General features: G+C 44.8%; 1 protein-coding gene across 2 annotated transcripts in view; it reads right to left on the reverse strand.

Annotated features, from left to right (window-relative positions):
- ITGA4 (integrin subunit alpha 4) overlaps window positions 1-10,983 on the reverse strand; it is a 61,520-nt gene extending 50,537 nt beyond the window's left edge. For both annotated transcript variants that reach the window (XR_013839152.1, XM_079977014.1), the window contains exons 1-2: window positions 10,579-10,983; window positions 9,393-9,514 (exon numbers count right to left, since the gene is read on the reverse strand). Coding sequence is in view for 1 of the 2 variants with exons in the window: in XM_079977014.1 (XP_079833140.1) it covers window positions 9,393-9,514; window positions 10,579-10,778 (322 nt within the window). In the remaining variant the exon portion in view is untranslated. The remainder of the gene's footprint in view (window positions 1-9,392; window positions 9,515-10,578) is intronic.
- Window positions 10,984-15,781: the final 4,798 nt, after the last annotated feature.

Consider the following 15,781-nt stretch of genomic DNA (forward strand, 5'->3'; position numbering starts at 1 on the left):
CAGGGTTATTGACACAGGCCGGCGGCCTCCGCACAGGCGACCCAATGCAGATTCTGAGGGCCAGAGGCCTAGTTTTCACTGCCGCAGTTACTGCCAGAGAGCTTGGGCCTGCGCCTGAAAATTGAGAAACGTTGAAGAGGGCGGCAGAGGTGTCTGGGGGGCACAAGGAGAAGGGGGCGACAGAGGACGAGATGGCTGGATAGTGCTTTCGAGGCCACCAGCATGAGTCCGACCAAGATGCGGGGGGCAGTGGAGGACAGGAGTGCCTGGCGCTCTCTGGTCCATGGGGTCACGAAGAGTCGGACACGACTAAACGACTAAACAACAACAAATATATATATATATATATATATATATATATATATATATATATATATAAAAAAGATGCTTCCTACTTCATATTATAATGTCTCGTTCAATATGCAGGGGTCCCATACAGGGATCAAACCAGCAACCTAGGCATTATCAGCACTATGCTCGACCAGTTGAGCTATCCAGGCTCTCTAGAATTGTGTGGGACCCCGAGGGTCATTTAGTCCAACCCCTTGCAATGCAGGAATATGCAGTTGTTCCATACAGGGATCAAACCACCCACCTTGGCATAATCAGCCCCATGCTCTAACCAATCGAGCTATTCGGGCTCTCTAGAATTGTGTGGGGCCCCATGGGTCATTTAGTCCAACCCCTTGCAATGCAGGAGTATGCAGTTGTTCCATACAGGGATCGAACCTGCAACCTTGGCCTTATTGTCACCATGATCTAAGCAACTGAGGGTTCCGCAATATGTCAATTATTTATTATAAATTTTGTTTTTATTTTTATCAATTTTATTTGTCTATTTATATATTTATCTTTAGATTTATTTATTTAATTAATTAATCAATTTAATCTTGGTATGTGATGCCATTCCACTTATTCTCTTTATTTATATATATATATATATATATATATATATATATATATATTATTATTATTATATAATACTCTTTATATTAATGTTATTATTATTATTATTATTAATATTAGTATTATTATTGTTATTGTTGTTGTTGTTATCATTCTATTATTATTTATCTATTATTTATTTATTTATCTATTTATTGTTATTATTATTATTTATTATTATATATTACAATCTAATCAAGGAACTATTTGTTCAATCGATTACCACTGTAAGTAGAATTAATTACTGATACTATCAATTGTCTACCGTAACTGATGATATGAAATAATTATTCATCACTTGACTGTTCCTCTTGTATATGTCTATAAATTTATTTATGTGCAGTTAAATCAAATATATAATACCATTATAAGATCATAAAATGATAAACAATCATTAATGAAGATATCCCTGTATCAGTAGCAATGTACCAAGCCTAAGTCCCAAGAGCTATGGTGCCCCAGCGGCACAATACATAAATAAAATGATCAGCAGCTAAATAATGAAGTAAAGTGAGCAGCAGCTAGACACGTGGAGCTGCTCTCTTAAAACAGAGAAGCCACTCCCATTACAAAAGTAAATTTCATGGAAGCAGAATCTAAAGCATCCATTAATGAAACCAGGCTGCGAACTAGGCTTTACTTTACTTTACAATAGGAAACAACACTCAGCAATCCTTTAGCTGCTAAAGAAATAAAGAAACACCACACAGAAGCAGGAAAATTACAGGGAAGCCTCAAGCCAAACAGCTCAATGTTGTCCCCAAAAGCCAGGTGGTTTTGAATGCAACAACTGCCAAGTAACAAAGTATGTCGGCCTGGCAATCACCTAATCCGGTAAAACAAAGGACAAAGATTAACTCTGGGGAAGCAGCCTGGGGAAACTCTGCCTCTTATGAAAGAGAAGGCTGAAGAGCTATTGTCCCCCTGCCTTAAGGCCGGCACAACAATGGCGTATATATGGCAACCCAAAGAGCCAGCAGGCAACAATAGCCATCCTTTTATGGGGCAACAGCAATGGAGTTTCTATGGCACAACAGAATGAATCGCCAGCCAGACACAGAGAAAAGCACACTTTTAAAAACAACTGGGGGGGGGGTGCAAGCCCGGAGCACAGGGAAGTTTTAAAACTAAATGGAATAAAGAAAACACCCAGCTCTAGCTTTTCTTACTGTGGGGCAACAGGGTTGCGTTTCCAATACAACTAGGAGAAGACACCAAGCAAACCCAGAAATACTATCCAGCTTTAAACCAAGCAGGGGGGGGGGGTGTGACGTGAGGGAGCTCAGAGCACCAGGAAGGGTGTAATGGAGAGCAGAAGCAAGCTGAGACAATAGCAAAATTGGGGCAATGGCAATCAGGGCAATGGCAATCAACTGAAGGAATTTCGAGCTGAGCTGCCGCACCCTGAAATGGCAATCAGCTCAGGAGAAACAAAATTCCAAGAGCAGTGGGGGGGGGTAATGAAGGGGGAGGGGGAGGCAGTTGAACAATCTACCGGTGGAGAAGCCCTCACGGAAATACACAGCAAAACAGCAGTTTTAAAATGCACCAGCAATTCAAACAAACGCTGAGACTCACACTGACCACGTGCGCAGTACGCGCTCATAGAACCCACCCCCGTAGCGCTCAGATTTCCCTCCTTTCGAGCACGCTGCGATGCTGCCGACAAAGACAGGGAGAGTGTCTTTTAAAATTGGAGAAGAGCAGCACACACACACACACATACAGAGTGATTGATTTAAAATCGGAAAAGTGCAGCACACACACACACACAGAATGTTTGGTACAAAGTCGGAGAAGTATTTTTGTTTTTTGTTTTTTAAGATGTTGCCAGCAAGAGCAGCCTCAATCACACAGGATATCCAGGCAGGATTAAAGCAACAACTCGCCAAAGAGCAAGGAGGGAATTAAAGTAAAGGAGTAAGGGGGGGAATTAAAATAAAGGAGTATGGGGGCAATTAAAGTGATGAAGTATGGATTTAAGGTCAAACGTTCAGCAATCGTTCTTACACCAACCACTCAGACACTCCAATTAAATAAATCAAACCAATACGCAGTAAGTAGGGAAGAATTAGCAGCATAAAATAAAATTAAAATTAGCACTCTCAAAAACGCAGCTGTGCTGGAAACACACACTGGAAGACCCCCTACACAGCGAAAAGGCTTTGGGATCAAAGATGAAACTAGGAGGGTATTATGTGAAAAATAAAGGGGGAAATGATGGTGGGAAGGAAGGAGGATTTAAAGACAAGGAGAAAGGAAAAAGTAATCACAAAAGTAATGAAGGAGGATTTGAGGGCAAGACTTCCCTTTCTCAAAAGTCTTCTTCAAAGTTAGCTCCACGTGGCCGCTTCTATGCAGGAACACGGAGGTGAGGATCCTCCTGACTCGCCCAGGACGACAAAGAGAAATGAGGCCGGGGGGGGGGAGGCTGGCACTGCAGCATAAAGGCTGCTGGACACGCCCCCCATGGCACCTGGTTGGACAGCCACCGGGGGGGGGGGGCGTGAGTGCCAGCCAGGTGAGCTGGAGGCAGGGGGCAACGCCCCCTGCTAGGAGCGGTGCTCGGGCTCCCGTCCACAACCACTCCCCTCTCTTTCAGGGAGGAGAGTCTTTCCTACATAAAACCGAAAAGCAAAAAATTTAAGTGATAAAATCTTATGCGTCTGGTGACTAATTCTGAGGAGACTCTTGCAGAGCCATGACCTTCTGACCCCTACTGCCAACAGACGAGCCAATTTATGAATGTATTTTTGATTCATTTCCCCAACTTGAAAATGGGAAAAAAATGGAAAGCAAAAAAATTAAGAGTCACGGTTTCAGATTTAAGCTTATGTGCTTGGGATTTTACAGCCATATCTTTTGGGGGGAGGTGGGGGGGGGGAGACTTGCACACAGACACACATGCATGCACACATACACATGCACATAAATGCACACAAACACATGCTAATGCTTTACTGCACTTTAATTTAAATAGCTCGCCTCACATCTGTTTCAGCTCAGCAGCATCACGGCCTGGTCCAAGGAAATGTGTGGAGGCTTATCTAACAAATATATCTAAGTTAGTGGTTTAAGCAAGATGACTTCCACCCAAAAGGCAGACAGATGAACTATATGGCTCTGACAACAAGGCAAGATCTTGCTTCTCATAGAATTAAAAATGCCTCCAGCTTCGCACCCATTTAGAAAGCGATTTCTTTCAATAGGCATGACTATATTTCCATGTTTTTCACTTTTTACTAGAGTGCTTCTTTCACATGCTATGTATAAGGCTGCACAATTATCCAACCTACACAAATTTACGTGGAAATAAATCCCATTAAACTCAATTGAGCTTACTTCTGAGTAGACACATAGAGAGTTGCACTGCAAATCTTCAGCCCAGACATTTAAAATACTAGTTGTTTCTAAGATCACAAAGGAATTCAGAACTATAAAATGGAAACAACTTTTCTCTTAGTCTCTCTCCCTGCTCCTCGTGATTAAAAATAATGTAACAGGTTAACTGGCTAATTCTTTGGAAGCTTGGTTTGGGAGATAGCAGTTAGGTGCATGCAAGATAAAGACTCTGAAATGTTTGGGGAAATGGGCAGATTTTTATGCTGCAAAGGGGCCCTTCATACAAGCACTTGTTGCCAGGTGGGGGCAGCATGTGAGACATGGCCAATGGGGATGCCAGTGGCGTAGCGTGGGTTGTCAGCACCCGAGGCAAGGCAAGTAATTTGCGCCCCCTAACCCATGGATTTGTGCCCCCTAACCCTAACCCCCAGATGTTGCGCCCGGTGCGGCCGGCCCCCCCTGCACCCCCACGCTACGCCACTGGAGGATGCTACATTTAGTTAAAAGGATCCTGTTGCTCTGGGACTGGTGAATTTGAAAGGGTGAGAGGCTTGAGTATTTAAACAACCCCACGCAGGTCATTTCAGGGCTGTGGAGCATTTTGGCATCAGACGGTTACCCACCTATCCTGTTTCTGCACCTTAAGCCCCAATTTGGGGTCATCAATAATGAACTGAATGAATAGAGTGAAAGGTTATGAGTCATGGGGTTGGGGAGAGAGTGTGTATGAATTTTGCAGTGCTTTGTTTATTTCTGAGTGCCATTTTGTTAATGTTGCTGTTATTTTATTTATTATGAATGCTGTAGTCCTTTGCGAATCCTTCAATATGAACTTTGTTGCAATTGTACTGCTTTAGTTGTTCAGTCGATGATGTTTTACGGGTTGTAACGGCAATTTGTTAATTCTTCTATATGATTTGTGCTGCATTTGTGATGTTCTATTGTTGTTTATAAGCCACTTTGTGATTCATTTGAAATCTAATAAATCAAATCTTCAGACCCAGGAAGGCAGATTTGGTACAAGTGGGTGGGGGCTGAGTATGCTAGCAATCCCTCTACCTATTGCTTTAGGACCAGGATGACCAGCAAACATTGTAACTGGTCAAAAGTTGCTGTTTTTACTTCACCACAACTGTGGCAGGTGGAGGAGCAGCCAGGTTAAGAATCCAAAGTTTATGGGCACCATAATTTGGCATCATTTAGGGACATAATGATAGCGGACATGTAGACAGACGAGGGTGGAGGGACAGCTAGCCTGATTGCTTGGTCGGGTTGGCACAAAGTAAGCTGGAATTCCTCTCCATGGAATGGCAGCTTGCCATGTGACCTCAGGAAGCTCAGCAAATGAGGTGGCCCCTGAGGACCAACCAAATCAAGTCCCAAGGACTTAGGGGTGTTAGGGGGCTCTCCTCCATCACTGGCCTTTATAGGTTCTCTAGTTGTTAGTTCTGAATTTGCATGATTATTTGGAAAGGGACCCCAAGAGTCATCTAGTAAAACACGCCCTACAATTCAGGAATGTCAACACGTTGTTCCCCATCCAGTTTGAAACCATACCAGACCCTGCTTAGCTTCCCAGATGTGCTAGCGGTTTTATCACTAGACAATTGGGTATACCATGGTCCCTTTTTTTGTCCCCACAAAGATAAATTCCGCATTTCACAGGCATGGGTGAAATAGTTCAGTGCTCAATTCAGTTATCTGAAAGTGCCTGGGATCTAAGGCCTGCAGGTACACAGACTTCCTAGTAGCCAACAATCATCAGAACACAGAACTCTGTTTTTCTCTGTCTGAGCTAAGGAGCAACAGAACACTAATAAATTATTCTTGGGGAATGCAGTTTTCATGAACAATGTTTGAAGCTCGTTATTACATTGCCGATCAGAGAACAGTTCCAACTCAAACATGCTTCATGACAGATCAAATCCATTGCTAGTGTAGCCCCAGTATTTGGGTCCTCGCTGGGTCAAGAACTAAGTATTTGCTGCTTTTTGAAAGAAGTGAATGCGTTGAAAGACCGTTAACCCTGCAATGGCGATCAGGGGTTGGCATCAAGGTCCATCCCACAGGGTGGGATAAGCAGGGAGCTTATCACCAACTCCTGGCCACGGACCTCCTTGCTAATGCTGCCTGCTTACTTGTCTCCACTGAAAAGCCAAGTAAACAGGAACAGGCGCAAGTAGCAGGAACAACAGCCTCCTCTTCCACCCTGGGCAGCTGTGCAGACTGGACCCCAAAGATGTCAAGTCGGGGGTGTAGCCAACACAATGCCCATCATTCTTGGTCCCACCGGCTGGAACTGATGGGAAAGTCCAACATCATCTATTGAAAAATGAATAGTCGGTGGCAAAAGCATAGATGCAAAGGCAGGCTCACTCAGTAAGGTGGCATACCGAAAGCATTGTGTCCAGAGGCTTGCTGAAGCCCAGGGCCAGAATTGGCAGAGAGACGAACACAACAAAAGGGAATGAAGCCCCACATCCACAGTGGGGACCCTGACTAGCACTACGTTTCTCAGTTTGATCCTGCAAAAATGAAGTACCAGCTTCCCTACCATCCCTGGACAGGCATCGCAAAGAAGCGTGTCACCAGGAGCAGTAGGGATATGAGTATTCTCCTCAGCCTTTTATGTTCAAGTGGCAAGTTAGAGCAGCGTACACTGCTGCTTACATATGAACACCTTAGTCTGACCTTTAACATGTCAGGCTGGGAAATCCATCTTGAAATCCAGCCTGTTTAGGGAAGCTTCTAATGTTTAACAGACCACTGTATTTTAATATTTTGTAGGAAGCCGCCCAGAGTGGCTGGGGAAACCCAGCCAGATGGGTGGGGTATAAATAATAAACTATTATTATTATTATTATTATTATTATTATTATTATTATTATATCTATGGAGAAGGAACTTGCTTAACGTGACGTGGGACAACGTCCTTCCACTGACAACTGATCTAGTCATGAGTAAGCATGGCAGGCTGAGACTGTCAGTAGGGATCAAGATCTTTGCACATGTGGGCAGCACGTGCAGAAGAACAATACAAGGGTGAATCTGGACAAGAGGAATGGTATGAAGTCCATTCACACACCCAGCTACCATTCATCAAGTAACAAGAAACACAAACGAGAGCTGTTGTTCAGCAGTGCAGCGAAAATGTCCCCAGTTCAGTCTCCGGGGATTTATTTTAAGTGGAAGAGAAATCTGCTTGCATGGATACATGGCACAACACAACACAAGATTATCCTTCAATGGATAACCTGTTACAGTTTTGTTCCAGCCGCATGGATTTCAAGATGGTCTCTTTTACTGTTACAAGAAAAATTGATGTCAAGGGTGCAACATTTGGAAAGAGAGTACCAGCATGCTTAAGAAGCCTGCACATTCTCTCAGTGCCTCAACCTACCTCAGTAAATGGTCTCTTCCTGGGAATGCTTCACACATCACAGGATCATAGCAACCTACCTTATACAAAGTCAGATAACTGGTCCATCTGGCTCAGCATTGCCTACTCTGACCCTCCAGGCTTCCAAATCCTAGCTGAAGATGCTGGCGATTGAACCCAAGAGCTCTGCATGAGCTATGGCCAATCGTCCCACTTATATAACTTATTTGCTTCATAAATTGGAAGCGGTGCAAATCTGTGAACCAGCTCCACTGAAAAGTACTGCACCTGAGCTCTCTCTCTCTCTGTACTGGTTCCTTCACACATGCATGTTACAACTCGATGTCATGGCCACGAGATGTTAAGGAATCCTTAACTGGAGAAGAAGAGTAGACCTTTCAGCTAGTCTTCAAATCATCAGCACGCAGGTTGGCAACAGTGCACTGTATTCAGTAAAGAGCCTGGAGCCAAAACACTCCCTGTGACCCTTTTTCTTGAATGACTCCATTTTCTACAAAACTACAGTGTGACAGCATTCCTCAGCTAATTTTTCCACAAGGAATGGGATGTATTTATGCAAGAGAATTTTTCTCCAATCTAAACACTTCTTCCCACACACTTTGAAGTACATGGGGTTTCCCCATTTCTCTCGTCCGTGACTGTCATTATAAACGGCATTGGCTCCAAAGTTCTTGGACTCTTGTTGCTACAATGCCTTAAAAGGCTAGGCTTCCACAAGATTATGAATAAGCGCTCCATGAGTGTTGGGAGCAAAAGGCGGGAAACCACACAATGCATAAGGTTTTCAAGTATCATTTTTAGTCCGGACTTAACTCGGTCTTAAAACAGCAAACTCACTTTCCATCTGCTAACAGACAAAAACGATATTTTGGTGGTTGGCAATTTTAAATGAGTCAGCCCTTCTAAGAACAGACACATTAAAAGGCAACTAGGTAAACATAACCCCTTTGATTTCAATGGGCTTAAGCGCGCCGAATTCTACACTTCTTCATGGACCATATCATGTCGTTGTTTTTCCTGTGAATGCTGATATGCCCAACTGCTTGATCCAAAATAATTACCTGCGTTTTGACTTGCTGGCTTTTATTTCATTTTCAAGGTTTTTAAGAACATAACTAGAGAGCAAGTCCCATCGACTGCAGTGAGACCGCCTTGCAATTAAACATGTTTAGGATTTCACGGCTTGTCATTCTTTCACTCTTACTTGAGCTCCATTTTTAATTGGCATTGGGCACCTTCTTGGGGGAAGTGCCATGCAAACATTAAATTAATAAGCTGCAATTATTTCTTTTTTTAAAAAAAAAAGGATGTAGAGGAATATAAACAAACTGAGAGCTGATGTGTCATTAAAAGGGAGACACATCATTCTCTGCGTATTCAGCAAGGAAAGCCATCATCTTTGAATACTGACGAAATAAATTAAGGTGGAAAAGTAAACTCGTCTTGTGCCGATCTCGCAATTACAACTGGCAAATGGACATCCTACCTTCTCGGGAGCAGGGAGGAGGAGGAGATAGAAAAAGAAATGAGTCTTCAATAACTCCTTTATAATTTCAGTACTTTGGAGACGTTACTGAGCGAGGACAGATGGAAATAAGGAACAGCGTTATACGGTAAGGATTTCCGAAAAGCTTCACCAAAGCTGGGGTCATCCTGTTTGGCTGCCAACAATGGCCAAGTCACTGAGAGGGTCACCACCACTCACCCAATTGGAGTATTTCGCAATCTCTCCCAGGATTATTCCCAATTTGGCATCGGAAAACTGCCCCTGGATTCACCACGGAGCTGTTTGTAAGCCAGCTGGCTTTTGGGGCTCCCACTACAAGCCTGGGGGAAGGAAGCAAAAGAAAAGCAAGGCTAAACCAAAGGCAAGTGGATCCAACCTACTGCAGACACAGTGACAATCCCCTTGGGGACCAACGGAGGTAGGAGTTTAAAATTAGTTCCTCTAGTCCAGAGAAACACTGAAGCGTCTCTGTCTACCGGGAGGGGGGGGCAAGCCAGAAAAAATTCTGCACCTCAAAGGATAGTTTGAGACCAGGATTTATGTTGGGGAGGGGGGGACCCACCCACCATCCTTCTCTGCCTGGCTCTGTCTAGCAGATTCTGAATGCAATGTCTCAACAACGGTTGTTTTAAATTATTCTCTTTTGACCCCGATTGCTCAGCAAAAACCTTTCAAAATCTTTCTATAATTTCTACTTTTAGTTAAGCATTTTTATTTATTTACTTGATTTTTTTTGGAGGGGCAGCTGTCCCCCCCCCCCCGCTTTCATCCATGCTTGAGACCCATGAGAAAAACACAACCAAGGGGTGCAACATTTGCTCAGTGCCAGATCGCAAACCCTCTGGAGGCCCCTAGGCAGTTGAAATATCAGGGGCCCCTTTTCAAATTAACTCCTAATACTTATTTTATTTTACCGGCTAACCATTTTAATAAACCAATTTTATTACACAATCCGTTTGTTGTGGGGCCCCCCAAAAGGCCCACCCTGCCTATTTGTTAATCTGCCGCTGCATTCTTAAAACTTTCTAACCTTCTCACGAGCGATTATTTTAAATCGGCAAAATGCAACGACAGAAGTCAGTGGAGGAAACCTCTTCCCAAGAAGCGCTGTCGTCCTTAACCCTGGACAGCTCAGAGAATAGAGGAGACTCTTAACCTCAGGGTTGCGAGTTCAAGTCCCACATAGGGCAGAAAGACCCCTGAATTGCGCGGGGTCAGACTAGATGATCCTAGGGACCCCCTTCCAACTCCCACAGTTCTATGAACCTGGGAGTAAAACCCTGCTGGATTCAGAAGTCCTAAACTTCCGAGGAGACACGTCGAGGATGGTCGTCCTAAGAAGAGGGAGGGAGAGACCCTCCCACGCCCACCCTCCCTAACTCACCATCTGCTGCTTCCCACGCTGTGCAGCAGAACCGAATAGCCGAACAGCGTCCCGTTCTGACCCGGGAAGACGAGCGCGCTCCGCCGGTCCAGGTTGTAGGGCTGCCCGCCCATCGCGCAGCAGCCCAGGAGCAGAAGCAACCGGGCAGCCCCCGTCGAGGAAAGAAAGCCTTCTTCTGACTCTCTCCAAGCAACCCTCATCACAGTTTTAAAAAAATATATATATTTGGAGGGGAGGCAGCTGAAGCAGGACAAAAGAATGGATTTGCTCCCCCCCCTTAGCAAACTGGGAAAGACTCCCTCAAAGTCCAAACGGGGCGGGAACTCTCCTCGGCGCTGCTCGACGGCCGGCTGGGCTATGTATATGGGCGAGGCGGGAAAAGTTAAGCGGAGCGCGCAGGGCGGCCTGCCTGTCGCTATTGCAGCTGATATGGGGTTTGGGAGGGGGGCGTGGGAGCGCGGCTACCTGCGAAATGCTGTAGGGGGCGCTGGCGGAGTCAACCCGAGAGTGGCTGGGGTGTTGTCCCGCCAGCTGCGACCAATTAGCAGATGCTCGGAATGCGGATGCGAGTCCGGGCGGGGGGGGGGGGGGAGAGAGCTTGGCCGCAGACGGGGCTTGGGAGACAGGCGACCGACCCGAAGGGAGGGGCAGTCATTGGCTGAAACCAGGAGTGGGGCGGGGGGCGGGGGGAGCTGCAGGAAATAGCCCCCGAAGAAGAAGAAGAAGAAGAAGAAGAAGAAGAAGAAGAAGAAGAAGAAGACGACACTGGGTGGAAGTAGCGTGGGAAATATGGGAAGGGGCGGAAGGAAACCCACGTGAGACAGAAGCTCTCAAAGTTTCATATAGAATTGTAGACCCCTTGCAATGCAGGGATCTTCTGACCAACCTGGGCCTCGAACCCACAACTCTGAGATTAAGAGTCTCAGGCTCTTGCCAGCTGAGCTGGAAGGGACGCAGCAATTCAGCACTGCTCTCCACAACCTTTTGAGTAGTGCTGCTGCTGCAGCAGCTGAGACTGCCGTTCAACAGCTCCCACTTCCCATGATGAAGCATGAAGGAGCAATGGTAGATGGTTCTTTTAGTGCTGCATCTGTAGCGAAAAGAATCTTGTGTTTACAAGAAGTACTGTAGAAAGGTAAAGGATATTCTCTCCCTACAGGAGGCACTGTGATATCAGGGTAACATGAGCCTCAACCCCAGTTCTTAGTGATAAAAAATGGTGGCCAATGCTGTCTATTTCTGATGCTAGCAGAAGCATTTTTTTTTTTAAGTTACTGTATCAAGAAAATGCATAAAAACTTAGCCAACTTTTGTTTTGTTTTTGAGGTGGGGGCATTTTGCTGAGATGTAATCTATCACATATTCTGGAGTTGGTGCGTGCTACTACTGAACTATCCTAAAAACAGCTGTGGTCTAAACCACAGGGCCTAGGACTTGCCGATCAGAAGGTCGGCGGTTCGAATCCCCGCGACAGGGTGAGCTCCGGTTGCTTGGTCCCTGCTCCTGGCAACCTAGCAGTTCGCAAGCACGTCAAAGTGCAAGTAGATAAATAGGTGCTGCTCCGGCGCAAAGGTAAACAGCATTTCTGTGCGCTGCTCTGGTTCGCCAGAAGCAGCTTAGTCATGCTGGCCACATGACCCGGAAGCTGTACGCCAGCTCCCTCGGCCAATAAAGCAAGATGAGCGCCGCAACCCCAGAGTCGTCCACGACTGGACCTAATGGTCAGGGGTCCCTTTACCTTTTATGCTTTGAAAAAAGTCAGACACACAGAAACCCCATTGCATCTTTATTTACATTCGTCTTAACTGCATTTGTTTTGCACAAGTCCTCCCTAATTTTCAAAGATGTTGGGCTTTGTATACAGCAAATAAGGAAAGGTGGGGTGGCATCACAGAACTAAATGTGAGATTGCTTTCATAAAAAGGAACAAATCTGAAATGGAGAATTCGGGTTTCGTAGTGCCTGAGAACCAACCTTACCATCACCAAGCAGTAATTTTGTGCAGAGAACTTGTAATCTAACAACTAGATAAAAGCAGCAGTAGGCTGCCAAGAAGTGAGAAGCATTTTTAAAATTCTCCTACATCTTCCAATTTCTCTGTGCAGATGCATGGCAAAATGTTTGCAGCCGCCTCCGCTGAGCAACAGCTTTCAATGCCCCCCCCCCAATAAATTGGCTCCTGTGGGTGCTGAATTAGGATGAGGACAGACTCAGGTTAAAATCCCCACTCTGCTATGAATCTCACCATCTGACCTTGAGCCAGTCGCTATTTCTCAGCCTGATGTACCTCACAAGGTTGCTGTGAAGATACAGCGGGCAAGAACCATGCATGCCACCTTGAGGAGAGGCAGGATACAAATACAAATCAATCAATCATAATAATAATAATAATTTATTATATATACCCCACCCATCTGGCTGGGCTTTCCCAGCCACTCTGGGCGGCTTCCAACAAAATATTAAAATACAGTCATCAATCAATCAATCAATGCATCGTCTGAATTCACCCAGCAAGCCATCATCAAAGGGGAAATTGCTGTAAGGTTCCCACGGCCCTAACTTGAGTTCAGTAGTTCTTTCCATATGCATAGCTGTAAATGCACAGCCCTGGTGAGGAAATGTTCCCCACCCTTCACACATCCACCCAGCTGCATTGCAACTGCATCCCTGTGATGTTGCCTCATGTGGTGCGGTAAATGTGCAAACTGAGAAAAGGTGGGTGGGGGACCATCAGCAACCCAGATCCATCACTTGTGTGGTTGTGTCATTCACAGACACACTGTTGCTGCATGGGAAGCAGCCGGCTGCCAGTATGAAGGAATCCCTTAAGGAAAGACTATTGGCGTAACACCAAGCTTGGGCCGGCCAATGTGACGTCCTCCATATTTTGCTGGACTCAAACTTTCATCTAGCCCCAGCAAGCATGGTCAGTGGTCAGGGGCAATGGTAGTGGCATGGCGTTAGAGGGACACAGGGGTGGTTGCCCTGGGTGTAAAATTGTTAGGGGCACCAAAATTCCATGCCCGGTGCTGCCTTAATACACCTGTGTGCTTCTGGTACTGGGCTCCATTGAAAACAGCTTCTCCCTGCAAACCAGGAAGTGACCTCTCCAGACAACGGAACGACTCTTCTTATCTCTGCAGCTGTAATGTGGATGCTGTTAGGCAGTTGAATGCACATGTGTACTCCATTTGTTTCCCTTCCACACTCCACATGGCCCCAGGCACTGGCAACCCATGCTATGCAACTGGGCGATGGGAGTAGCAGTCTAGCAACATCTGGAAGGCCCAAATTCTCTATCCCTGCGCTAAAACAGCTTATAGCATATATCAGCCTTGCGTTCCCAGATTTTTTGGACTACAGCTCCCATCATCCCTGAGCACCGGTCCTGCTAGCTAGGGGTGATGGGAGTTGTAGTCTAACAACATCAGGGGACCCCAGGTTTGGAAAGGCTGCCATATATCATGCTAAACCACAAACGTGAATATTAGGTGATAATGCTCATATTTGTATGATGTTATATGCCTTTCCCCCCTCCCTTCTCTCAGTGTGCGTAGTAAAAGTTTGAAACTAGCTTGTAGGGATTTAATTTCATAGATGAATCTGAGTTATGCAATTTTTAGAAAGGAAAGGAAAAAAGCATGTTTGAGCACTGATCCTTTCTGAAAGTGCTTACACAGTAACCTTCAGTGATGCTTCACTTCCTCTTTCATTTCTACATTTTTGATACAAACACACCCAGAAACTTTAGCCATAGTATTTAGCCAAACAATGAGTTTTTTAAAATGTGTCTGTGGTTTGTGAAATGGGGGTGGGGAGCTAGTTCTTTTCTACTGGAGTCAACCTGTTAGTGTGACTTATTTGTATTAACACTGTTCACATGAATCAGGGGGTCTTGCAGAATGAAGTTTTCATATACGTTGTTCCATAATACTGATGATGGTGATGATGATGGTGATGAAGATGAAGGATACCTGTTCCTGACTGTCTCATGAGAAGCAGGGGTGCCAACTTGAATAAAATATTGGGGAGGGCAAGTAAGCACTGCCTTGCACAATTGATCACAAGATGTGGAACATGCAGACCATTTGAATGACAACATCCATCAACTTTTTTGGGGGGGTGGCCTCCTAAAATATTTTATGGGGGGCTGAAGGGGCTTTGGGCCCTAGGAGTTGGCTCCTATGATGAAAAGTAAATGGCAACATCAGATACTAGAAGATGGGATTATGAAAGTCAAGAGAGAAGCTTTGCAGATTGCAGAACGTGATGGGGAAAACAGCAAGCACTTCTGTGCTCATGAGTGAAAAATACATTTTCAAATCTCTTCTGGGTTATTGGATTTTAACATCCACACACTAATACTCTATTCTGTAGTTTCCTAATGAAAGCAATGTTTCCCCCCAGTATGATTCTAACTCCCTCATTTATATGCTCTCCTTCTGCTGCCTTTCCAAGATGCATGCTCTTTTATTTTAAACTTACAGGTATTTTACAGACGTGATAAAATGTGTAACAGGCCTGAGAATATAATAAATCAGAGTGAATAGGAATGCAGATAAAAGGCAAGAAATTGCCAGTTATTGGATTTAGCTTTTTCTTCTTCTTTTTAGTCATAAAATTGAGATTTGCCACCTCATTCATCAGTGTGTTTGGGGTTAGATCCGATGCATAATAAAAAGGACTGTTGACCTATCGCTTGTGAAGATCTTCTGCAAAACTATTCTTCAAAGTCCAGAGCCTTCAAAGTCTGTGAAAGTTTGGGAAATACCTCAGTATTCTCCACACACCTATGCACCCCATCACCAGTGCTTGGATCAATGAAATATTCTTCCAGCTGCATAGGAGCTGCTAGACCAGAGCATGAAAATCTTAATTTCAGGGTTGTAGGTTTGAGCCCCACTTTGGGTGAAAGATTCCAGCATCGCAGGAGGTTAGGCTAGAATTAGATTATCCTTAGAGCAACACTAGTATTGCTGTAGATTTCCTGCATGGCACTGTGACTGGGGTAAAGCAGTGGGAATTTCGGGCTGCTGGTGCAACTAATATTTAGCAGGATGCTGTCTCTGAACACAGCGGTCAATAACCATCACCCAACTTTGTGGCAGCAAATTCCATATACTAATTATGTGCTGTGTTAAGAAGCTCTTTCTGTTGCCTATAAAATTATTATTAATATTATTTTTATTACTGCAGATTACCT

This window comes from Podarcis cretensis (assembly GCF_951804945.1).
Source record: "Podarcis cretensis genome assembly, chromosome: 1".
In the NCBI taxonomy this organism is placed as follows: Eukaryota; Metazoa; Chordata; class Lepidosauria; order Squamata; family Lacertidae; genus Podarcis; species Podarcis cretensis.